This window comes from Paramormyrops kingsleyae, chromosome 7 (genome assembly GCF_048594095.1).
Source record: "Paramormyrops kingsleyae isolate MSU_618 chromosome 7, PKINGS_0.4, whole genome shotgun sequence".
In the NCBI taxonomy this organism is placed as follows: Eukaryota; Metazoa; Chordata; class Actinopteri; order Osteoglossiformes; family Mormyridae; genus Paramormyrops; species Paramormyrops kingsleyae.
Genome location: NC_132803.1, coordinates 25,041,825 through 25,068,435, shown reverse-complemented (window position 1 = coordinate 25,068,435; position 26,611 = coordinate 25,041,825). Strand labels below are relative to the sequence as shown.

General features: G+C 40.0%; 1 protein-coding gene across 1 annotated transcript in view; it reads right to left on the bottom strand.

Moving 5' to 3' along the window:
• Positions 1-2,529: 2,529 nt before the first annotated feature.
• Positions 2,530-26,611, bottom strand: part of znf462 (zinc finger protein 462) — a 46,444-nt gene continuing 22,362 nt past the window's right edge. The window contains exons 3-13 of the mRNA XM_023793321.2: positions 21,032-26,445; positions 20,303-20,440; positions 18,212-18,531; positions 17,099-17,217; positions 12,755-12,946; positions 11,270-11,519; positions 10,600-10,739; positions 7,561-7,784; positions 5,134-5,305; positions 4,919-5,042; positions 2,530-4,833 (exon numbers count right to left, since the gene is read on the bottom strand). Coding sequence (XP_023649089.2) covers positions 4,641-4,833; positions 4,919-5,042; positions 5,134-5,305; positions 7,561-7,784; positions 10,600-10,739; positions 11,270-11,519; positions 12,755-12,946; positions 17,099-17,217; positions 18,212-18,531; positions 20,303-20,440; positions 21,032-26,445 — 7,286 coding nt within the window. The 3' untranslated portion in view covers positions 2,530-4,640. The remainder of the gene's footprint in view (positions 4,834-4,918; positions 5,043-5,133; positions 5,306-7,560; positions 7,785-10,599; positions 10,740-11,269; positions 11,520-12,754; positions 12,947-17,098; positions 17,218-18,211; positions 18,532-20,302; positions 20,441-21,031; positions 26,446-26,611) is intronic.

Here is a 26,611-nt window from a genome sequence, read left to right as displayed (position 1 = left end):
ATAATGTATATGTACAACCTAGAAAAAAAATAATGCTATGAAAGAAAGTTCAATCCAATTACAAAACTATAACCAATACACAGTTTTTCTTTAAATGTGTCTGTAATCTGAAGAATCAATTCCATCATAAAGCTCCTTTTAAGTAAAAGCACTCTCACAGCTCATTCTAATGCAACACACATTAGGGTGAGATATAAAGAAAACTTTCACACAATTACTTAGCTGAATATTAGTAATTATTTAACAGTTCTCTGGGAATTATCTGGAATTATGCATAAATGGCTGATAAAATGCACCCTTATATTCATCTACAGTAAGTCTTATTTAACAAACAACACACAAATTTTACATGGCCCGATCTTTGTTGAACAAATAGTTTTAACAATCAAGGTCATTGATGGAAAAATTGTGTGAAACTTTATATCTAGGAATGTGGGGTCTCCTTTACTGGCCGTAAACTCAACCAAGCCCTTTCTGTAGCTGCCAGTTGACTGACATTTGCTTTAATGAACTTTAACAGCTTTAACAAACACAAGACCTTGTCTTGTTGGATGAAGGCCTTCACTGCAGCTCATTCTGCTACAGGTCATAGTTTTTAGCTGCTGGTTATGCTGACAGAAGTATTGACCTTATGTGACAGTTCTCAGGCAATAGCTGAGGTTCTCCGCTAAAGTTTTCCTTTTATGTAATAGAGGGCATTAAGGTGATTCAGTCTAAACAGCTGTGGGGGAATGAAGTAGGTACTGTAGGATCTCATAAGCTGGCTGGATCTTGAATCTGACCTGATGGGGGTCCATCTCTCAAACCATAAATGAACAAATCTGAAAATACTTCATTGCCTTTCCCCATCACATTCTTGCTCCTCGACATTCCTCCAGCCACCTTGTCATCATACAGCTCATCCTGGACTGGCTGGCTTTTGTCTTGATGCCTTTTGCTGGAATGCAACTATGACCTACTCAGCTAGAGCTTATGGTGCCAACCAGCACACTATGCTTCTCCTTGACCACATCCTGGACTCTCCGCCTTCATCCAGTGTTCATTTTGATGCTGGCCAGGAAGACCTTGTGGTTACTTGTGTCATTTCAGGTACAGTAGGAGCTTGTACAGGAAACCTTTTATTCAAAACTCTGTATTAGAAAGATGCTGATTAAAAGGTGTAAATTATTCTATAAGTAGATGTCACTTTGTGTTCAGTATTTATTTGGCGTACAGGCAGTACCCATGTTAAGAATGTCTAACATGCGCACAACTTGTACTTACAAACAGTCTGCCATAAAGCCTATTTAAAAAAAATAAATAAGATAACCTCTTTCCCTTTGCCCCCTAGTGTTGCCGTCTACGTTTGGAATAATGGCGAAAGACGGCACTCAAAAATTCTAACTAATGTCTCAGTCAATGAAAACTCAGACTCTACACTTCAAAGACCTTTTAAATACAATGGTTCACCATAATGAACACGCACTACTTTTTGATGCTCGTGAAAACATTGTGTGGCTTCAGCAGCTTGCCGGCTCGACGAAAAGTACAATACAGCATGTACTTACTTTTATTATTACTGTGTAAATATTATTTTTCCAATTTACAACGTACAAATTTGACGTAAAGACAGACTTAGGGAGCGGATCTCGTCCGTAACTTGGGGACTGCCTGTTTCTGCCATTTCACAGACGCCCCTGACTCAGATCTACAGGTGTGCTGGTGGCGCCAAATTACATTCATTCCTTAATGAGCGGAATGTGTTCTGATGTCAACCGGAGTTCTAAGGAATACTGCTCTGTAAGCCCTATTCAGACTTCTCTTTGAATTCTGCAGTCCAGATTGTATAAGCTCTAAAGGGGAATGAGTTCTTTTTCAGTTTTTCTTTATCTCCATCCAATCTGGAATGCCCAGTTAATCCCGTCACGGGCCTCTTTTTCAATAGGCAGTGCCCATGCCCCATCAGGATGGCTGAAGAGCGAAGCACGTCTTCCCCAAAGTCTGCTCTGCCAGCCACCTGCCTCGCCTCACTCTGCCGGCTGCTGGCTCCACCGAGCGACGTGGCGCTCTTGGAGGACCCCGCCAAATACCTCCATTCCACCCACAGCCCTGTCGGCTCGCGGCCAGATCAAGATGCTGCTGTAGAGCGAGGAGGAGCAGAGAAACCAGGCCATGCAAGTCATTCAGTGGAAATGGCAGCCAGTTCTAGGTCTCTGAGTCTCTGCCACCATAGATATCTAACCCTATTATAAAGAGGCACCCATTGATTGGACTAGTCCAGCCTCATATTTAGAAATCTCAGTTAATAATTACATTGATTCATAACCAACCCTATTTGTCCTAATTCAACTGATCATTACATTCAGTACTTTGCGCCAGGTTACAATGTTATTATCCTACTATGTTCAACATTTAATGTATAGATGTATATATGGAGAAGTTCCTGTACAGATTAAGTTCCTTACTCAGTGATAGAAATGCTGGAATCAAAAGTATACTTATACCTCTGTACAGAATTGTTTAAAATACATAAAAATAAATTCCAGTGAGTAATTTTGATAACTTTATTAACAAGTTAAAAAAGACAAATGAATTACAATATTTACATAATATCCAGAAGTAAATGGAATAAAACTGTAAACATCCATTCTAGGTAACATCACAATCCACTGTCAGGAATTAGATTTTCACAGAAGAAAGGTAAAATGTAGGAGCTATTGAAACGTCAAGTCCAACAGTTAGAAGAAAAATGTAACAAAGCAAAACGGAAATATATACATGTATCCAGTGTATTACTGAGGGAACCTCTAACGAACAGCTGCCTTCTAAAAGAAAAATCCATAAATTGTTTCTAATAACTTAAGTTCCAAAAAGCACATCAGTTCTCAGAAAGGACAGTGGAGGCAAAAATTCCTGGCACGTAATTGCCCCAATTTCCTAAAAGTACAATATGAGAGAAAAAAAAAACATTGTAAAGACTGGACATACAGGTTTGAACTCCATATTCTCTCCCTATTTCTGCTTTTTCTTTTTGTGCGAGAATAACACCTATAGAAGGAAAAAGGAAAAGTGTAGCCTTTCTGACATACTACTGTTTCGAACACTCAACAAGTATACAGGTATAGTGTTTTCTACATGACAATATACCCCACCACGCCTGGCCTGTCCTATTCCCGGAACAAGAACTGCAGTAAAGACAAGCCAGAAAAAAATCCTTTAGGAAACTGACCCTTGTAAATACCAAAAAAGACTGTTCTTTGAATTTCTGTCTATCTGCCACAGCACAGCGTACTTCCGTTCCTTATTACGGTCAGGGATCGGGAGGGAAGCAAAAACGGTTTAAACTGAGCTCAGGCTATCGGAATTGATATGTAAGGCTTTGGGGTATTTCAGCAGCAGCCTTCAACAAAGATAACAATGTAATACAAACCTGTTTTTCTAGGAACCAGGAACTCAAGTTCCTATGAGTTATGACCATCACATTACCCATGTTGTTAGACAGTTTAAACGCAAATGAAAGCAATACTTTTATAAAACACTGGTTGTTACAATAACACTCAACGTTTGCCCAACACATGCATGCAGGTTCCCCAAAACGGCACCCCAACCCTTTAATCACAGTTTAGTCAACAGCAGCCTTCACTGGACTCTGCTGTCGACATCTGAGCAATAACAATATTAAAATTCACACTGCCGGAACAGAGGCGGTAAGAACCATGTAAATGATTACAGTATGTTTGTTTCCGAGGTACTGAGGGAAAACAGGTTTCCTATCCTGAGGTCATCAGCTACTTTTGTGATTCAACTATTAGCCTCTTATTTTGACTTTTAAATATTAAAATGTGCTGAAATATCAATTATGTCTTTAAAAAAAAAACAAATGGCAAGACCCAGGTATTATGTTGTTTAAGGTGCCCTTAAAAGTATTAATTTTAATACCAAAGCAGAAGTTGAGCTTTGTTTGAATTTAAACTCAATTTAAAAGTACAAGCAACTGTAGACAACACACACCTGAACTAGATTTGCTACAATATTTCGGCCGAATGTTCAAAAAGCATACAATGGTATGTGCATAAAAGGCTACTACTCCTCAAGGAAATCTGCCATGGGATATTAGAACAATCAAAAATAAAACAATCATTTGGGTCAAATGACAAAGAATTCCATGTATTAAAAAACGTTTTTACAAAACATCAGTGAAAATCACGATTTATTTGTGTATATTAGCTAACAAGGGAATCCCTCATCTTTGGAAGTTGAAAATCTTTTGAATGCTTTGCAGTCCATACTGAAAACAGCTGTAGGCAGAACTCCTTCATTTACAAAAGTTTGTGGACCTACGTATCTCATTTGCACTCACACTGCAGAAACTGGCTGAAAGACTGAGCTGGATGATTATCACTGCACCATCCACTGTTGTTACCGATATATTTGGATCTGTTCAATGGGAAGTCACGTTTTAATTGTAAGCTAGTTTTTTTTTTAATGCTATCTATTAATTTCAATGTAACGTTAAAGGTAATACGACAAAAATGTCAGGATTTATTGAACTATTTTTTCACTTTGTTTGTTAAGCAGCCTTTTAAATCTCTTCACAATAAATTGTAGTTCTTCAAGTACAATGCACATCCGAGCCACAGTACTTGTCGTTTTGCTAAGGATCATTTTTGGTGAGTTTCTTTGCCCTCCACTTTTATCACTTCACTTTTTGCAAGGTCTATGGGATATCCACGCTCCACGTCCACAGTAGCCCCAGGGAAGTCTTCATCAATTCGTGACACATCAGCCTCCGACTTCATAGCAGTTCCATCTGTCTGGGTGAGGCTGTCCTCCGTCTTGATGGTGGTAACAGTCCTAATTTTACAGAAGTGGGACACAGTCCATGAGATTTCATTATGTTTTAAAAACAGATGGGGAAGTCAAAAGGAGGGGGACTTACATGCCGTGCCGAAGGACGTGTCGTTCCCACTCGGTGGTGTGGGTGAATGTACGGCCACAGAACTCACAGGGGAACCTCTTGTCACTACAGCCTGACACACTGCTGCTTGGGGACCCAGAGGCATCTGCAGGTCGAAGGCCAAAGGTCAGAGGTCACAGACATATACAGCAGAAGCAGCTGGGTTACCTATAATATCTACGTTGTTGAACTCTAACCTTTCGGTTCAGGCTTCTCATGCTCTTCTTCACCTTCATTCTCGCCGTCATCATCATACTCCTCATCAACCTCTTCTTCCTCCTCAGCACTGCTAAGACTGCCCAGCTTGCTTTTTGAGATTTCTAACTGGTCCAAATTGACCCATCCTACCAACTCAAAGTTCCGGATCACCTACAGGAGAGAGCAGTACCAAACAGCAAGAGCAGAATGTAAACTCACATTTAGCCAACCATTGTATCTGAAGCAACTTACACCATGTGTAAAAATGCAAAAAAAACAAAAAAAAAACTGTAAATGTTAAAAAAAAAGGGACTTTGATAAATTATTTGGCAGTTAAACTTAATGTCACTTACTTTCAAATAGCGATAAACAATATAGAAATTATGAATTCTTCAGCAAACAGAACCTTTGAGACAAAGGACCAAATTTATTTGTAACTAATTACATAGGGAAGAAACAGAAGCAGCAAAGGGGAAAACGAACTAGCCAAATTAATGATCAGGAGTATTAGATAAATGTTGGTGAAGCTTTACCAAGATTCTGGTCTGCGTGTGCGTGTGTGTATACATATTTATAAATAAAACTGTCCTCCAGGTCAATGCAAACTGCAGTACTACACATCAAGGGTCCTTCAAAAATAGAAAGGAATATGGGCAAACTCACAAAATGGAGGGGGAGGGGGGAGATTCTAAATGAGACAGGTGAGATAAAATCATTCTGCTGTCAAGTTGTGAGCTAGATAATGGCTAGAGGAAAAAAAAAAGACTGGTTTCGTCTGTGAAAAAAACCTCCAGTGGAGAGACCAGCGAATCAGATTCTGTCGGTCGGTTTCTTTGTAAAAGACAGAAGCCATTTGGAATCTAGACCGGTTTTAGTGAGGTTAGGTCTGAAGCAGGTATATGTAACCTGCATTATTGGCACTTATTGTGTTTGATACGCAAGGATGAGAGACTGAGGTTGTGTTTTTGAGATGCTGTTTTGGATGGGCCATTGTTTATGCGGGCGGCCTCCACATTCCTCCCTGAAGTAGTCTGCCATTTTGGAAAGGCTGAAATCTTATATCTGGAACATTTTGTAAGCTACCATCTATCCTTTTATCTGCTGCATGAGGCACGACAAGGCAAACTCTCAGTGTATATTAAAAGCCACACTTGTACATCTATCAAAACCACAGAAGAGAACTATTTTTTGCCATTCTGGAAAGGAAGATGGAAGATTCCCAAGGAAGGTGTTCTACTTCTCCGATGGATGTACAATACAACATAAGGGCTTAGACATTCTTTCCAAACTATAACCATTCAGTGCTGAAGAGAATAGCTAGTTTGTTGACTAAATTAAAACTACACTGCAGGAGTATTCGAGCATCTGGACCTTGAGTAGTAGGTTCTTGTTTTGTTAGAAATTGTTTTGTAGCTCCTGCTCCAGTGCCGCTTACACTCGTACCTGGGCATTCACTGGAAGCTCAGCCTAGCTGCGCTTATGCCGATTCACCTGGGCATTCACTGGAAGCTCAGCCTAGCTGCGCTTATGCCGATTCACCTGGGCATTCACTGGAAGCTCAGCCTAGCTGCGCTTATGCCGATTCACCTCCTCGGTGGTGTGTCTGCAATGTGCCATTTGCCTGTCTTGTACGTCACTTTGGACAAAAGTGCCTGCTAAGTGTGTAAATGTAATTATGAATGTAATGAATATAAATGTAATGTTTATATGTAATGCAAATGTAACAGGGCCATGGCCATCTATGGTTAATGTCCTGAGATATACCAATTTTGAAATGAAGTAATAAATTATTTCTAACATCCATAATACAACAGGTTTAATATGGGGAAAAGAATTCTATTTTAATTGTAATGTTTGATATGTTTAATAAAGTTCTTTCATCAAAACGTTATAGTTACACACTTTCAAATTAATACCCATTCTAGGAGCTACAATCATCTTTACAAATCGGATATAAAAAAAACTTCAGATTAACCATAATTCTTAAATACCAAAAAATTTTCTTGCACAAATTACAAAGAATGTTAGCTGTACAACACTGCGTCAAAATTTCAAAATCCACCTTAAATCTCATAATGCACAATTTTCAGACATTTGCAGTATCTGCAAAACTGTGTATCATTCTTCAAAATGTCCAAAGATTCTACATGTTTTTTTTTTTTTTATCCCTTCTGTTCAACAGCTATATAACAGTCTAATAGTACCTTTTATCACATTTACCGGAGATTTAATCATCGATTTAAAGCATGCGATGGAATGGAAGTGGAAAATAACTGAACTGTTTTGTTTTTTAGAGAGCAGTGGCAGGCAGAGATTCAATGTAGGGTTAGAAGTTGTTCTTTAGAGAGGAATGAACCCCACTGGGCATAAATGCAGAGTGTAAGAGTGAGACAGCGTGGCTCTGGTGACAGGGAACAGCAGCCTACCTTGTGTTCATCACGGAGATGGGTCTCCAGGTCCTCGCGTTGCTTGCTGTCATAGTAACATAGCTGGCACTTATACGGCTTCAGCTCATTGTGCTTGCAGATGTGCAGCTGCAGGCTCTCTTCACTGGAGCAGGTGAAGGTACAGTTGTGGCAGTGAAACATGACACCCTGCAGGTGGTGGACCAGCTTTGAATGGCTGATCTCCAGGGGTGCCATCCGCTTCTCTGTGGAAACAAGACGAACGTGAAATGCAGCAAAGCACCAAACAGCTCAGATTTTTTTTTTTAACTATTTCTTTAAAGTAAAGCATTCTGTTACAGATTTTGGAAGTGCGACCTACGGTCCGTACAGAACTACACACCTTTTAAAAATGTTGGCAAGAAACAAATAATGTATTAATAACATGTTCCTCCTCCCAGACTTATACATTATAACCAAGCCCCAATATTCAGAAAATATATGCACATTTAAAAAAAACTACAAAGTACATAAAATCTTGAAAAAAAATTGGATCAGCATATACAAACAGTACGCACATATACCAGTGTTTCCCAGTCCAGTCCTTAGGGACCGACAGACATGGGTCTTCCCGAGGAGGCAATGTGGACTGTCTGGGGGGGGTCCCCAAGGACTGGATTGGGGAACACTGGTATATACTAATCACCTTTGGCTTTTGGCAGATCTAGATTTGGGTACATTTTCTCATCAAGCTCAGAGAAACTGTCGGTAAACTACCATCATCAGGTCAGGTTTTCAGTATTGAGGCCGATGGCCTGACTAGGTCACTCCAGGATGAAGTCCTTTTACTTATTTAGTCACTTCTTGTTATTTGGCAGTCTGCTTTGGTTCATGGCCGTGTTGAAACATAATCATCTTTCCCAGTTGCAATTTTTTGGCAGAGGGGTGCCAGTTTTCTTCAAGATTTGGTCTTCGTTTGGTATCTTCCAGCTCCCTATCCATCCTGATAGGCCCACCAGTGCCAAATGAGGGCAGATAAAAGGCTCTACGCTTTACATTTGGGATGGGCTTCCCTGAGTGATGCGTGATGCTTGGTTTTCATCCAACATAATGTTTTGCATTGCATCCAAAGTGATCTTGGTTTCATCAGACTAGACCTTTTTTCCTGCGTGTTCCTCCAAAACCCACAAGGTTTCATCCTGAATGTATTAACGTGGGCTTCTTAGAGCAGAGGTTTTTCCTTCTGACACTATCCCTTTGAGCCCAGATGTGTACATCTTGGATTCTGTTTCGACATGTACAAATTCTTTGACAAAAAGGCCTGCAGCTCCTTCAGCGAGTGCTCATTGGATTCTTTGTGGCATCGCTATTAGTTCCTTCCGTGTTGTCTTATCCATTTTGGTGGGATGACCTGATCCGGATAAGGTCACGCTGATTCCAAATACCTTCTACTTCACAACAAATGTTGTCACAGCTAAATTTAATTCGTTACTGCCGCCTTAAGACATTGCACATAGGATGACATCACCCTGTCGGGGAGACTGGTGTTGCGGTGCTGTGTGAAACACTGCAAAGACAGGGATGTGCTATTTTTTATTTTTTTATATGCACGACACAGCAGCCAAACAGGTGAGCGCCACAAGAAGTGTTAATTAGTCGTGCATTCCTCACAAAACTTCCATGCTTGCCTGTTACTGAATCTCTTTAATGAACCATAAATCCTTTACTGTGGCCTGAGATAAGTCCTCACACAGCAACACAGGTGGACACCATTTCGCTATTTATATCCTGAAAGCATACATGAGCGAATTACTGGGTATTCACACATCAAACCGAGGCCTCTCCATTATTTTTAAAATATAAATTATAAATGATAAATTCCCTGATGATGCTGGCTTTTGGCTTTTCACATAACACGTTGTCGGTTACGTGATTACATAAAGGAAAAAATAATCTTGATGTCAATGTCATAATGACATGAATGCGGTAAACATTGTGAATTTTAGAGGGTGTATAGAATTTCTACGCACATTTTACACTTTTCAACAATTCAAGGTCATGAACAACCCCTCTATGTCTTGTCTCACCGTTCATTCAGCATAACATTGTTGCATTATACCAAAATTCTGTAGCACGCCAATGGTTACTAATTGAAATTTGAAATGAATGTACCAGCTAGAATAAGCAGGGCACTTATCCAAATAACAACATTAATAAAACCACGTACCTACAGTAAGAGGCAACAGGCAGAATCTATTATGAATAGATACATTGGGTTTCTAAGTAGGGGAATTTTGTTTTTTTAATTCCTATTTAACACTGAATCATCATTGAGTTCTTCAGTGTTCTGTTCTTTTGGTAGGACGTACAAGCTTAAGTGTGGAAGACCATGATATCGAGCACATTATAGAGTATTGTACTGGAGTATTTATAGCAGCTACTCAGAAGCTGTGGAGTTCTTCAACATCTGCTATTATAAAAGTATAGTTCTGTACAGTTACATGTTTTTTTTTTTAATTCTAGACATAACATATAGTGATAATGCTTCCCATTTTTAAAAATGCTTCTGTATATTCTGTTAGCAGATATTAAATGCATCTCCAGTGCCTACTTGTATAAAGGCTTGTTTTCTTTTTTTTAATATATTACATCTACTTTGCAAGATGTGCTTTGTCTGATTTTGAGCCCAATGAATTAACTACTCTTTTTGAAGCAGTATCCTTAAACGTTGTTTTTGTGAGAGTATTTTATACTATTTGAAGTAATATTTAAGTAAAATTTCCTGCATATTTCCTAGACACTACAGCAGCTTTCGGTGGATTTCACACTGTCTATGCTGGGTTATAAAACAGTCATTCACCAGAAACCTCCTCCATGTTTACAAAACCCAGCTTCCCCAACATTTTCTTTTTCCAGTAAGAAACTAAAATTCTCTAAATATGAGAACTACAATAATTCACAAATATTTTATCTGTTATTCATAACACAATTCACGGCAAAAAAAAAAATGTAATAAAATTATTATCAAAGCTAAACACAGCACTCAGACTGCATTAGCAAATGTTGCCTTAGCAGACTTACCACGGTGAAGAACAACATGGTCAATTATATTGCTCTTGAATTGCGTGTGGTAGAGACAGAGTGGGCAATGTAGGTCTTTGGGTCCCTCTTCGGGGGGGGCGGTGCTGTGTCCAGTTTCAACATGCATGGTGAATGTTGACCTGAGAAATCAATTTGTGAGCAATTAGCAGTTGTAGAGGACATCAAGGGACAAAATCTCATTGACATGCACATTAAATCAGATAATTTAGCAGATAGTTGTAGCAATTAAATCAGATAATTTCCTAAGTCCTTACAGATTGAAATCCATGGTACACAGGCATACTCTATGCAATAACTTGAACAATACAGACGCTCCTCTACTTATGAACGAGTTATTAATGGCCATTCGTAACTTGAAATGTTTGCAAGTCGTTATTCAATATAATTTTAACGGTATACACAAGTACAAAGAACTAGGATGCTGGGAGTTCGCACGCTACGCTGCTTCGTGGTGGGAGTAGCGGCCAGAAGTAATACTAGGCGGAATTGGTGCGTAGAAAAAAAAAATTGATGTTGCGGACAGGAAACGGGAGCCCAACTAACACAATTTGGACTTACAGTCCTCTTCGTTCGTATGTCTGACAGTTCGTAAGTTGAAAGCTTGTAAGTAGAGGAGCGTACTATGTTTATCATTTCCCAGAGAAGTTACCTGTTGCATGTGAAGAAGGAGCAGTCTTTGCACTTGAAGAGCTTTTTGCCGTCATGTCGGTCTCGGTAATGTCTGCGTAAGCTCTGCATGTACCCAGAACTGAACTCGCAGAATTCACAGATGAGGACCCCGTCCAGCCTGGGCTCCAGCCCCGCAAACGCAGGAGGGCTGGAGGGGGCCTGGATACGGGACGGCAGCTCGTACCGACAGAGATGCTCCTGGACGTCAGGAGGCTCTAAATCTATGGGTTCTATAAAAAAAAAAACAGGGAGATAAGCAAATATGATATAACATTAAGTGAATAAAAAAGTCACCGCTGTATTATATTATAAACTTATAAACCGTTTTATTATCCACTGACTATCCAATCTTTTTCCTCATTAGGGTGGGGAGGGCAGCTACTGTAGACTCATACCCAAATAGCACAGGGCAGAAGGCTAGGGTACAGCTTGGAATTCGAACCCTTGACCTTGGAGTAGAGGTGTGAGGTCACAGTGTTACCCACTGAGTCACCCTGCTCACCCCATTTTATTCTAAACACAATTTTATTGATTATATTTCCTGATACTTTACAGAATTTTCAGCACAGAATAACTGCCATGGCTGCTCGACAGCTGAAGAACATATTCATCATACATTTACCTTTACATATTTAGCAGATGCTTTTGTCCAAAGTGACATGCAAGATAAGCAAATATTATTTGCAAATATTAATGCTGTGTAGGAGGCGACTTGGCATAAGTGTAGCTAGGCTGATCTTACAAGGAATGCCCAATGGCCAGAGGTGGATAGTGTTGGCCCAAAAAGTAAAAATCCAGACCAAAATTTTGTTTCATCCAACCAGTTGAGTGTAAAGGTTCACAGTCACAGAGTACTCAACTGGTTGGCTGAAACGAAACCTTGTTCTGGATTTTTCAGAAGTGGCAATTTCAGGTCCAGAAAGTAAAAATCCAGACCATGATTTACTTTCAACCAACCAGTTGAGCATAAAGAGTCAAAGTCACAGAGTACTCAACTGGTTGGTGGAAACAAATTCTTGGTCTGGATTTGTACTTTCTGGACCTGAAATTTCCACCTCTGCCAACAGCTACACAACACTATACAGTATATAACTATCAACAAAGTAGGAACCTAAAAAGACTACCCAAGGGCCAGTAAGTACAACACAAAAGCATTAAGGACAATCAGATTAGGCAAGGAATTGATGGAATGGATGGGTCTTTAGGCATTTCTTGAAGATAGAGAAGGAGTCTGATGACCAGATGTGTTTCTGTAGCTCATTCCACCAAAGGGGGAACCACACAACACAAACCACACAACACTATTTTTTTTACAAAACATTCCAGGAGGTAGAATCAAGTCAGATGTGAAATGCAAAGTCAATCTTTTTTAAAAAGAAGCTCTGTTTCGATCAGAATGTCTCCGTCGCTTAAGCCAGTGGCCAAGAAACTCTGGGGACTCCATAACACCATGAAGAAGACGTACCTTCAGACTCAGGAAGAGTGACAGGCTGGTCATTCGTCTGCATGAGCCTGTGAGGGCGCAGTGCTGTCTGGGTGGCGGCTCGCAGTTTGGGGAGGGTGAGGGCCTCCCCGTGCACTTTCAGGGAGTGATCCTTCAGCTGGCTGATGGTCATCGTGGAGAAAGCGCACTCCAGGCACTTGTACGTGTTCTCACCTATTTAAGACAACAGTAAACTGACAAGTCATCCAACCAACTTACACATCAACCTAACGAGAAGAAGACGACCACAGAACAGTAAGCAGCACAAGGGCATTTATTCTTTAGAATTTATGTTTAATTAATAGTTTTGTAGGTTACTAAAAATATAAATAGTGATTAATTTAATAGTGATTGCTTAAAAATCGAGAAAAAGATCTTCTATGGATGCAAGGGATTCTATTTTCATAAGCATTTTGCCAATCGGAAGAATATCAAACCATTCATTCACCATAACATGGAGATTAAGCTTTATATTTTTTTCTTTATTTTTAAGATGTAAGTGAAACGTATGAGTTAGAAAGTCACCTATTTTCCTGTTTCTGTTTATTTTAAAAGATATAAAATTACTCAGCTACCAACAGAATACCACTCTAATGTCTGGACACACCTGCTTTTAATGCATTTGTCTCTATTTTATCTGTTATTCACCTTATAGTAAAAGGCCTCGAGGTAATGAAACATTGCAATGACCAAATGCTGCAATGACCAAGTGAACGGTTCAACACCTCAATTTTTTATTTTTTTAAATTAGACTTTTCAAAATAGAATATTTTGTTTCGATGACAGCATTGTAGACCCATGGCATTCTTTCAATCAGCTTTCAGAATATTCCACCTGAATGCTACTCCAACAGTCCTGAAGCAGTTTCCACAAGTTCTGGCCACAGGTTGGCTACCTTGCTCTTACTCTTCTGTCCAGCTCTATAGGGTTTAGGTCAGGGGATTGTGGGGGGCCAGGTCATCTGTCACAGGACTCCATCGCTTTCCTTATTCACAAGATAACACAGTACTTGCATAACCTCAAGGTGTGCTTAGGGTCATCATCTTTTTGAAAAGCAAATGATTTTCAGATGGTGTGTCCAGACTTTTGACAGGTACTGTTCACTTGACCATAACTATATGGTAATATTTTAACATGGTAAGGTTTTCAATAACTCCAGAAAGGATACACTGCATTAAGTATTTCTACATCCACATCTATTCCAATTTAACTAGAAAATTAATAAATGAAGATTATTATTGCAAGCAATAGCAGTTTGGCATTGGTCATTATGACACTGATCAATACCATGTCTGAAAAGTCATTTACAGTCTCTAAGAAAATCTGAGAAAATGTGGCTTTTTGTTTCATATTATAAAAAGCAAAGAAAAGGCAGCAAAACCCTTAAATTCTTTATTTATATTTCCTTTTCAAAAGCCACAAACATATGCTGAGTGGAATAAATCAATGGAAAACAGTGTTTCTGCTTAAGAGCATGTAATATGAAAGGCAGTGAAATACATTTTTTAAATATTTAAGTATTCAAATGCTTATAACACCAACAGTATGCTGTTTCAGTCAAGGTTATGAAGCAGATATGGGCAAGTAGAGTAACATAGAGACTTCTTCCTTAGACTTCAATATAGTGATGTAGTCAAGATCACCAAGTCATAACCTAGACCAGAGTGCTTTGAGACCGAGACAAGACCAAGACTGGGCGAGACCGAGACAAGACCAAGACCAAGTCAAGGCGAGACCAAGACAATGAAGGTCTCATCTATTATGAACTATGAATACATTCATAATGTATTATAATGGTCAGTATAACAATTTAGGATGCTTTGTGTTGCATTATGAAGGTATTTATAGTGCTTGATAGATGAGACCTTCATAGAGCATTCATAATGCATAACACACATAACTATAACATATTATGCCTTTTTATGAATAGTTAAAGTAGTGTTTTTAATACTTGATGAATGTATTATAATGCATTATGAAGGTATGTATAATGCAATATAATGACTGCTTTAAGTAAAGTGTTACCAATATTTTTTCCCCAAAAGTGTGTGGATTATTGCGGAAGCGAATATGTGCTTTGTTTTCCATCAAATGTGAATAATATTGATGTCTTATGGATTATTAGGGATGCTTTTTCATGGAAAATGTGTACGATATATGCCTCATTATGCACAAGATTACTCTGGAATATTTTAGCGTACAAGTAGTAAGTTCTCTCGATTGCAAAGATATGTAATTCATGTCTATGTGTTATACAAGTGTTTCCCAACCCAGTCCTCGGGGAACCCCGGACAGTCCACGTTTTTTGCTCCCTCTTAGCTCCCAGCCAATCAGGAACACCGTATACCTGGTACAGGTGCACTGGGAGGGAGCAAAAACATGGACTGTTTGGGGTTCCCCAAGGACTGGGTTGGGAAAAACTGCATTATACCTATCCAAAGTTACAAAGATGACATTAATAGGTGTAATCAACGTATTTTGAGTTTGTCGGGTTCTCAGGGGTAACAAACTTATGAATATTAAGTTGTTGTGATAAATATTTAAGTAAGAAATATTAAACTTTTATGCAGCCATCTTTAAAAATAAATCAAAATAATCAGGAGTTTCAGTTTGTTGGTATCAGGAGAGGTCAGGCTGGGGGCAGGCAGTCGTACTGACAAAACACCTCAGGATCCTGGTTAGCAACCCCCCAGGCCGACAAACAGTTCAATCCCACCCTCTGTAAATGGTCGTCTATCTGCCGCAGCCAGGTTTTACGTGGACATCCCCTTGGCCTGGTTCAGCCGCTCAAGTCCCCAGCAATGAGGATCCTGCGAGCCAGATCACCTTCAAGGAAATGCGCCACATGGCCATAGTGCCGTAACTGACGCTCCCTCACAAAGCAGGTAATGAGCCTCATTCAGGAATCCCTGAGCAACCGCTCATTTGACACAAAGCAGCGGTACCCAAGGATTCTTCAAAGATGGGTCCAGTCGTCATCTTAGGTCATTGGATAGTAGGCATGTAACGATGAATCGCGAATTGGTTAAAAATCGATGTAAATTTATGACGATTTAAACCGGCTGATGTGGAAAATGAATTGCTACTTTACGGGTACTTCACGGTACTTTACTTATCAAAAAAACTGGTGTAATATTATATTTGATTTCACAATGTCAGTTCAACGTCAGATGTCACTGCGTATTCACATCGACGTCGTACGTTAGTTTTTGGTTTTGACCAAACGCGAGATGGCGAGCAAACTTGAAATTGAGGACACACCCCTCCGATCTTAAATCGGTGGTGTGGCAGCATTTTAGCTTTCCGGTAATCACAAACGAAAACAGCGAGAAAAGCACAGACAAGACAAAAACTGCGTGCAAACATTGTAAAAGACTGACAACCTACATAAATAGCACAACGAACATGCTTCAGCATGTCCACCAGCACCACAGTGAGCTCAAATCACCACTGCCAGAGCGAAGATTATTAAAAGGGCAAATCACGCTAAAAAGCTGCACATGCAAGCCTTAGTTTATTTGGTAACGCTTTAAGTGCACCTTCATAATGCATTCATTATGCATTTATATAACATTCAGTGCACCTTCATAATGCATTCATAGAACATTCATAAGCAGCATGCAAGTACACCTTAACATCCTAAAATCCCTTAAGAGCTTTAATATACATCAATAACAAACATTACATGATTATACAATTATAATGTTTGTTATTATTATATAATGTTTGTTATTAATGTATATTACAGCTGTTAAGGGATGTTAGGATGTAAAGGTGTACATGCATGATGTTTATGAATGATTTCTGAATACTTAATGAATACATTATGAAGGTGTACTGAATGTTTTATGAATGCAATATAAAATGTAAAAAATGTAAAGCGTTACCGCTTATTTGAAGATTTTTTTTTAAATTTTGATTTGATTTTTTATTTTTTTTTTAAACAGAATTTTATTAAATTTCAGTTATACTGTTAAGAAGAAGACAAGTTTTGCACAGTTTAGAAAGATAAATAAAGGAATATTTTTGAATAAATTTGTCTGCAGCTCATTCTGTTAAAAAACTGTGAGAAAATCGTATCGTGAGTTGAGTGTATCGTTACATCCCTGTTGGATATTGTTCATGTCTCGCACCCACACAGCAAATCAGGGAGCACTGGGATACATTTCATACTAATTACCTAAACATATATTAAATTTTGGTTTTTGAGTTTATTGGCAAAGGGAATAAGCAGAACTAGACGAGGTTCCTCACCCAGAAGCTCGCTGACACTGTGCCTGTACCTTGAGAGGATTTGTTGTATGCGAGCCATTAGCCGCAACTTACCTGTGTGCGCTTTGTGCAGGTGGGTCTTCAGGCGGCTGAGATAAGCCGACTTAAAAGGACAGTACTTGCATCGGAAAGGCTTGTGGTGACCATGATGTGACTGAATGTGTCGATCCAAGCTGAAGAGGGTGAGAGTTATTTGTGGTTCATTTTTCTGCCATAGCACATGAACATCCAAAGCCTCGATAGCCTATTTTTGAGTCAGTGACAGTCTACCCACTGAAGCCATTTTACCAAATAGTCCTGTGAGCACGTCTGTCCTCAGTGCCACATTATCCATGCAATTGAGATGTCACTGCTGTATTCACCGTATTCCAGATGGGTATGGAAAGCTATTTCCTTTCTTTTCTAGGGAATATTATATGTTATAAAAAGACAGATGGGAGATTAATACAGATGGATCTTTAAGTTATGCTTATTACTATTCTTCAAATCAGTGCTTCTCAACCTTTTTTGCCCCGCGACCCGATTTTTACCATACCAGCTCAGTCGCGACCCTATATCAGGTTTAAATGAACGCTATCACCAAGTACACAGTGCACTCTGCAATTTACAGCAATCAATGCCTATTGCACAAATCTGATTGGATGTGCAAGTGAATTTTAAGCATCTGTGGTTTGGCTTCTTGGACTGGTTGAGCGTTCACTAGTTTTCCGCTAAGCAGTTGCAGACCCAAGACCCATTTATATAGGATAATTCTAGGGTTGGGCCTGGGAAATCTAATCGTGGATCAGCATAGGACCTTGCTGGTTTTAAAATGCTTACATTTCCAACTCTGCCTCAGGACCCTGTCAGAACTTGCCGCGACCCAAACCACGGGCTGAGAATCGCTGGTTTATATCTCATACACTTTAAACATCACCTAATGTAAAGGCCTGGGAAACCTACATGACTGAAGTATAGGAAAAGATACACTTAAAGATACAATAATAAAATAAATGTTATATACAAAACAGCATTTTTAGAACATAGCATATTAATATCAAGTCAACATATTAATGAAGGTAACCTGGTATAAAGGAAAATCCGCAGTTAAATGAAAAAGAAATGAACACATTAGACACATAAGACATCTTAACATTTAGAGTAATGATTATAAAAATCTGGTCTTACTTGTGCCTGAACGGAGAGACGAATTGGCAATACTGGCAGCTGTACTTGTCTTCTCGGCTGAACATGGAGATCGCCGTGTGGCTCCGCTCATGGGAGCGGAGGCCCTGCATGGACATGAAGATCCGGTCGCACTGGGAGCACGGGTGCCCCCCCCCAAGCTTCAGCTTCCCTGCCACTGTGTCCCCCGTCTTGGGAAACTGATCACATGGAGCAGGGGTGAGGGAATCCACTGAATTCCTATCCAGAGGGCCAGGGTCCTCACCAACATTTCCGCTCATCCCACCTTCTGGTGAGGGAGGAACTGGATTTTCTGGGACCTCCTGAAAATATTTTAAAAAGCTGTTTGTGTACAGATTCCTTAATCATAAGTGTAGAGGTTCTGTACTTACATGCGATTTCATATACATTTAGAAATTTGAATTTTACATGAGATGTTAAGATTTCTGGCAGTCTGAAAGGAGTCTGAACAATCTTTCTTGGGGAAAAAATATGAAAATGCTTATCCAGAGATACGGTCTTGTTTTTCTTTAGGGCCACCGTTTTGTTTTTTCTTTAATTTCAACATATAATTTGAGCTATCAGCCCTGTTCAACTTCTGTGACCCCAAATCGCTGTAACATTGCATTTTTCAGAAGAAAATTTTAAAATCTTATTAAGCAACCCCTCTCCTCCGTCTACCTTAACATATAGTTGGATCCCTTAACAATGCAGCATTTTTGGACAGAACACATAATCTGTGACTCCGCCACCTCAGAGTTAACTACTTTGTAAAAGTATTTCAATTTACATAAATTACGGGAAGTCTTTATATAAGAGACTGCAACAGATAATAATAATTAAAAAAATAAATAAATAATAATAATAATAATAGAACATAGCATATTGCAGAGGCACCCATGGAGCCGGGGGTTAAGGGCCCTGCTGAAGGGCATGCTGAGGCCGGGCTCGAACCCGCAACCTTCCGATCACAGGCACGTAGACTTAGCTCGCTGATGGATTCTACAATAAAGTTCATGCTAGTGGTACCAAGGATGACTTATCAATTAGCTACCAAGTAACTAAATATAATGAAAATGTTCTAAATAATACTGACATATTTCCTGTGGCCAAGGATACAAGGCACTACAACTATTTTTCTAGTAAAGCCAAGATTATGTGTGAATCCCTGTCAAAAGTGGTGTAACAAGAATTTATATTAAAAAATCAGTTTAATTTATATAGTGCCTAGAACATTGCATGGGAAAGCCTGGTTTGATCCACAAATATGGGCTTTCTTTTGGCATCCATCTCACATGAACTGGGCTTCTGGTCAGCTTCTGTCAGTGTGAGCCCCACAGCCCCCCCGCCCCCCCCAGAGGAATACTAATGGCAGGCTGGTTACCGGCTGCCTGTACAACTGTACTTTATACGACTCGTTCACTGGAACTCCCACAGTTGTCCCCAAGGAAACGGACCTGTTTCTTTTGGAACAAACAAACCATCTGAACAACATATCCTATAAAGTATGAATAAACCTGTTTAGAAACACTCTGAAATTCCTGTTCAGGGTGTTGCTAAAAAATGACATGAGAAATGAATTTAAGAAGCAGAGGTAATACAAATGCAGGTGATAAGATCGTTATAAACAAAGCAGGAAAACTTAGTTATGTAAACATGGTTATGTAAATTTCATCATATGAAACCAATTTGCTTTTTAACATATTATATCTCCATATGAAAGGTATGGTTTATTGACATAGAACAAATTGACTAATAGCAGTAATAAACAAGACAGCAACAGCCAGACAGCAAAAGGAAAGCTAGATGGTGTAGAGGGGTTATAAGTTAAAACTAAGCAATAAATTATACCCTAGCAATTCTTCAGTACAAGACACATAATAAATCTGAAGCTAAAACAAAGCGGTAGATGCCTATTAGAGGTATATCTAGTTTACCAAAACTGTCACAGAAATCCACGTGTTCTGAAAGGTCACGCAGAATCATCTCGAATTGAGAGCAGCAAATATCAGCTGCTAATTCCTTAAAGCCAGAGGGTTTCACACGTCAGTGCGGCCGGTAAGCGATTCCCGCGGCAGATTAATGTCAGCATACCTTCACGTGTTGTTCTTTGCCTTCTCCATACTGAACATGCTTTCTGAGGTGGTTGCAAATTGCTCTCAGGGTGGGGTGAACCTCTACACAAAAATTGCACTTGTAGCCAACTGGGGCTTTGTGTACATGGCTGCCCACCTAATGCAGAGGGGAAAAAGCAGATTAGGAGGCTTGTTCTGCAACATTACTGAATATGAGTCTTTTAAATGAAATTGTGACAAATGATTTATGACATAAACAAATGGCTCATAAAAACATTAAAATCCTCTTAAAGCCTGAACTTGGCCTCCGTTTCAGGCATTACCCTTCATTATATCACACATTCCCGGAACCAACACTGTCATACTGGTGCTAGCAATGTACACATTTAAGCTTTTTCAGTATGCAAAATAACGAGGAGGAAATGCGCTTCACTTCTTTATTAAAACATTCACGATGAATCCTATCCAGCTAAGCACTATTTCTTCCCTCAACAGATATATTTGTTAAACAGAAAATTCCCCTTTATGTACCAGTTAACACTACCTCCATGAAAACATCAAATGCACCAGTAATGGAATGCAGTGCATATGCATCATACACATACAGAATAATGCTATGCAATTACATAAGTGAAAATGTAGGCCTGTATACCATGCAGAATAGGTGCGATGTAGATCAGTGATCTGAGAATTCCACTGTTATGTCTAAATATAAAATATCAATATGAAGGACGTAAAAGTGACTAACCTTCTCTGACTTGGTTTCAAGAAGCTCAGCCCCCTTATGCTTACTCAGGAGCTGTTTTCTCCTCTCCTGGCGCAAGGCTCGCTTTTGGAAGTCTTCATTATGGTTGCTCAGGTGGACGCTGAGTTCCGAGAGGGACAAGAACTCGAGCTCACAGTGGGAACAATGGTAGCAGTCGGTGCCGTCCGGCGTGGGACTGGGTAAGGTCGCAAAGTCCCGTTTGAAATCCTTGGTGTGGTAGTCAGTGTAGTGCATGCAGAGCAACTCCGCAGTGTTAAAGGACAGCTTGAAGCACTTCAAACACTTGAATGGCAGCCACTCTACATCTTTGTCTTGTTCTGCCTCGGACTGATATTCAGTAGTGTTGTTGTTTTCCAAAGCAACTGGGTTCTCGGGCTCTTTAGCATAGACTACGGTGAAGTAGCTCCCAAGCTTGCGGGAATTCTGCTTTTTGGGAAACACTCCCGGATGTCGCTTGATATAATGAGAGATAATGCTCTTCTTGCTGAAGGCTTGGAAGCTACAGAGGGAACATTTTCTCCTTTCCACAGCCAACCTCAACTCCTCACTCAGGACAGGTGTATTGGCCTGAGGGTTTACAGACACCACAACCTTGTCTACTTTATTTTCAACGGTTTTGGAGGCTGCCAGACAGTGGGTGTAGTATGCATCGATGTCGTGTCGCTTTTGGTAGTGGGCCGCTAATCCTTTGCGAATAGGATTCGTGTAGGGACAGAGAGCACACTTGAAAACATTGTTTTTTCCTTCAGGCTGAGCCCTGACATTGTTGTGTTTGACACGGTAATGGCGGGCTATACCTTTTCTGGTAGAACAGAAATATTTACAAAGTTGACAAGTGAACACAGTGTGCTTTTCTTCTTTGTCATCAAGGAACAAAGACACTTCTGACTGAAAGTCAGTCATCTCTTCAACTTCTGCAGCATTACTTCCACTGTAGTCCACTACTGCGTCATCCTTACTGACAGAAAAATTGACGAGGGAAGGATCGAATATATCCGATGCTGGCTGATTGTGATACTTCTCATAATGGATTTTGAGTTTCTCCAAGGTTCCATGACTGTAAGGACACATCTTGCACCTATAAGCACCGTATCCCTGTCTTTGTGATTTGGATTTCTCATCGGCTTCATTAACATCAATCACTTGCTCAACGTCGTTAGCAAAGTCCTCGGCTGTTACTTTCACCAGTGGATGCCTCTTTTGGTAGTGAGTCAGAACCCCATGAATTCGAGAATTCACATAAGGACAATGACGACACTTATATACCGAACTTGGGTTTATGTCAGCCTCCTGTGCAAAGTCGGCCGCCTTTACTTTCATGCCTGGGTGTTTTTTGCCATAATGGGTCAGGAGTCCATGAAGACTGTTGTACTCAGAAAGGCATACAGTGCATTGGTATGAATTGTTTGAAATAGAGGTGCTAGCATATGAGAGGTGGGGAACCATTTCAGCAGATTTTTCAATAAAGCCCTCATCATGTGTAAGGTGATGGCTGTTAAATGAATTGGGCATTGAGGGCTGTTCTTTGTCTGTTGGATTGCACAATTGATCACTTGTTTGGTTACCTTTGATGATGTCCAGAAGCACAGAATCATCTCCTTTGACAGCCCAGGGGTGCACTGCTTGGTAGTGGTTGGTGATGTCCCATATAGAACTAGCCTCAAACGCACAGTCTCTGCACTGATAATGCTTGGTGTCAGCATTTCCTATTTGTTGAGCAGAAGTAGCTTTTGGACCAGCCCATAACTTACTTGCCATGTATGTGTAGTCAACATTGTGCTCAGGGTGACGTCTTTGGTAATGCATGAGCAGGCCGTTTGGTTCTGCATGGGAATAGATGCACCATTCACAGTGATATCCAGCCTCAAGGATGCCATCTTCATAAGCCCACTGTAAAATAGTCATGGATGTGGCCTTTACGGTGGGATGATCTTTTTTGAGGTGCTTTTTCAAGGCATATACATAAGGAGATGTATAAGAGCAGTGTTTGCACTTTAAAGAGCGGAGTGGTTTTGTTTTGTTTGAGTCGGATGCAGAGGCTATCCCAGACATGTTACCAGACTGGACCATCTGAGCTCGTTCTCGTTGGCTGCGAACTAAAGCAGTGTGCCTACGAACTTGGTCAGCGTTGGCCTTTACATCTCTGTGCTTTTTCTGGTAGTGTATCAACACGCCTTTAATTGTACGGTTCCCATAATCACAATGCTGGCAGAAGAAAAGCATCTCTGACTCGCCTTTGTCTGCTCCAAAACGAGGTTGGGTAACACTGGTTGTATCGACTCCATTGCTGAACTGCTTTAGAAATTGCTTTGGTGGAGAAATCTTTAACTCGTCCATGAGTTTCATTAATCCTGGGGAAGGAGGAGCATGCTTGATGTATTTAGCTGTCACCTTAATTTCTGGATGCCTTTTTTGGTAATGCACAAGCACACCCACTACAGACCGGTTACTGTAGACACAATGTTTGCAGTAGTACACGTCTTCATCCACTCGCACTGGAACTACACTGGAGCTCTTTGGAGGGTTAGGTACATTTAAACCAAAGGCTGTGTTATCTGAGGCTTGATACCTATCCACAGAGACTAGCCTCATGGTTTTCTGTATACGGAAGTATGAAGCTTTTTGCTCAGGGTGTTTTTTTTGATAGTGTACCAAAACAGAATGCACATTCGGGCTTGTAAACAAGCAGATGTCACAATCATAGACCATAACATTGTTAACTGTCGTTTCTTTAAGGGCATCTACATCTGTGCTTGACTCTTGTGTCTTCAGAAGGTTTCTATGAATAGGACTGGACTGGACTGAAGCTCTGGATGCAGAGGTGGAATTTCCAAAGCTTTGGGGGCCTGAGTTTAAAATTTCTCTCAGCGTTTGGGACTCAACTCCCTTTGTATGCTGTTCAACTGCATAACTGGAGAATATCATGGCATTGTTTATTTTTACCGTTGGATGCATTCTTTGGTAATGAGGCATCAAGCTCCTAACATTTGGACTTGTGTATGAACAGAAGCGGCACCTGTACACCAAGTCAGGTTGATTGAAGTTCAGAACATTAATGGCATCAGGATGATGATCCATGTAATGTTGATTAAGATCATCAAAGGTCGTGTATTCAATATAGCATTCTAAGCAACGGAACACAGCACTCTGGTCTTCTGGGTCAAGGATGTATCTAAAGCTAAATTTAATATATGGGTGCATTCTCTGATAATGTGTGCTCACACTGCGAGCAGACTTGTTATGATATTTACAATGCTTGCAGTAAAACAGTGTCCCAGGATCCTCAGTGTAATTAAGGCCCTCTTGAAAAGCATCTCTACTGTCTTGGTTTACTCCATCTTGTAGATCTTTGGACTCAGCAGAGGTACGAAAATCCATGTCATTGTCTTCATCATCCAAGACAATAAGATGAGTAGGAATGTGTTTCGATCCAGACTTTGATTGAGGGTTGCAATTGTCTTTCCCAACAATACTGTCAACTTGAGAGTCTACCGGTTCTCTCAAATACATGTGCTTCTGGTGGTAGTGGTGTCCACGATGTTCAGCTTGTGCACCATCCTTCTCTTCACCCAAACTCATTTCAACATTATTACCCTCTTGTTCTTCACTATCATCCATTTCTTCCAGATTGATTATAGAGTCTTCCAGCTGTCTGCTTTGATTAATTCTGGTTTGCAGGTTGTTAGCAATTTCATCTATTCGGGTTCTTTTTTTAGCTGGAGAGAGATCTAAAGGTAAATCATTTATAGACTTTCTTGCAGTCTTATTTATCAAATGTTTTTTTGATGAGAATCCAAGAATTGATGTCTGTGTTTTTTGCACATAGTTTGAAGAACTATTTGTTTCTGAATCAGAATCATGTAGATCATTTGGTAATCCATCAGGATTAGATGGGTGCATGTTGTCGCAATAAGAATGTATGTGCTGCTGGTGGACACGAAGACCTTTCAGAGTGGTTGTAGAGAACTTACAGAGAGTGCAATGGTGAGAATTTTGTTGGCTGATTTCATTTGCCGTGCTCATTTTTTTGCCATTCATTTTTGTTGTAACACTTCCTCCATTCACTGGTTCCAGCACCTCATTCTGAACACTTGAGTTTTCATTTTGCAAATGCATACTGTCCCAATCAGATGATGCCTCTATGTGAAATTGTTTATGAGTACTCAATTTAAGTAGACTAGTGCAGATGAAAGGGCACTCATCACATTTGTACACTGTTGTTTTGCCAGATAAGTGGATGTTCTCAATGTGGCGAGATATACTCCGGCGATGCATGGTTAGAAAAGAACAAAAAGGACATTGGAACCTGTTCAGGTACCTCCTAAATTGTATTCCTTTTGTTTCCAGCATTTTGTGATCCTCCTCAGATAGAAGCAGTTTTGCAGAATGTTCAGATACTTCAGAGTTAGTGTTATTTTGATCATCTATATCTACCAGTTCATCATCTGAGCTACTTTGTGAATCATTCAGCATTAGGTTAGTGTCCATATCCATATCAGAATTGGACATATCTGACACCGTAAATGTCGATCTTTCAGACAAATTTGAAGACCCTGTTTTGTGTGGCACCTTGGACTTATTTTTCAAATTTTGGTAAGACAAAACCTTGTTAGCTTGTCCAGAGATTACAGTAACAACTGCATTTCCAGGTCCTCTACTGGCTGAACCCTCATTTCCACCAAGGTTATCAGGTATGTTGGAATTTGGGGTGCTTCTGGGGGACGATGTTGAATCAGACTTCAAAGAACCTGTGTTCTCTCCTTCCTCTTGCTGCTGCTGTAGGGATGAAATTATTTTCACCATACTGCGGTGCTTCTTCATCACATGATCACACCAGCGTTCCCTTCGAAAAGTTTGGTATGTGCACCATTCACAGGAAAAATTTCCCCGAGACTTGGTAATAGGCTTAACCATGGATTCCAAAATACTACGCTCTACCACTTCCACAGGTAAGTCATTGCACAGATCTTCAGAAGACAGAGCATTGGAGCAAGAATCTTCAGCAGTGTCAGGTGGAGACCCGGGTGAGTTGAATACGCTGCCTTTGTGATACATCTTTTGGTGTTTTAGGATCCGGGCTCTGCGTGGAGACTTATATGAGCAATACTGACAAGAAAACACCTTCCCAAAATTGTTGTGCATTGGGATCCTATAGCTGGACTGCTTGGATGTCTGGGAAGCTGGCGAGCTTCCTCCGCTAAGGGAGGTATCACCCGCGAGGCTGTGCACTTTCCTCGTGTGCTCATTCAAAAGGGACTTGGATCTGAAATAGCGAATGCAGAACTTGCACTGGAAAAACTGTATTGTAGGTTTGGCTGACTGGTTTGTTGACTGGCTGTATTTCATTTGGTTAGCGCCAGAAAAGTGCCCAGGGCCTCTATCAAAAGAATGCAGCCCTAAAGGAGAAAAAAGAAAGAATATGTAGAATGAATGCTGCAATCACTGTACTTTTGTGTTTGTTTTCATATAGACAAAGCATGTATAAGTTTAAAACTTAAAAACAGAAATTTCTATGAATATTAAGTAAAAATTCTCATGAATACTTGCAACATAGCTTACACA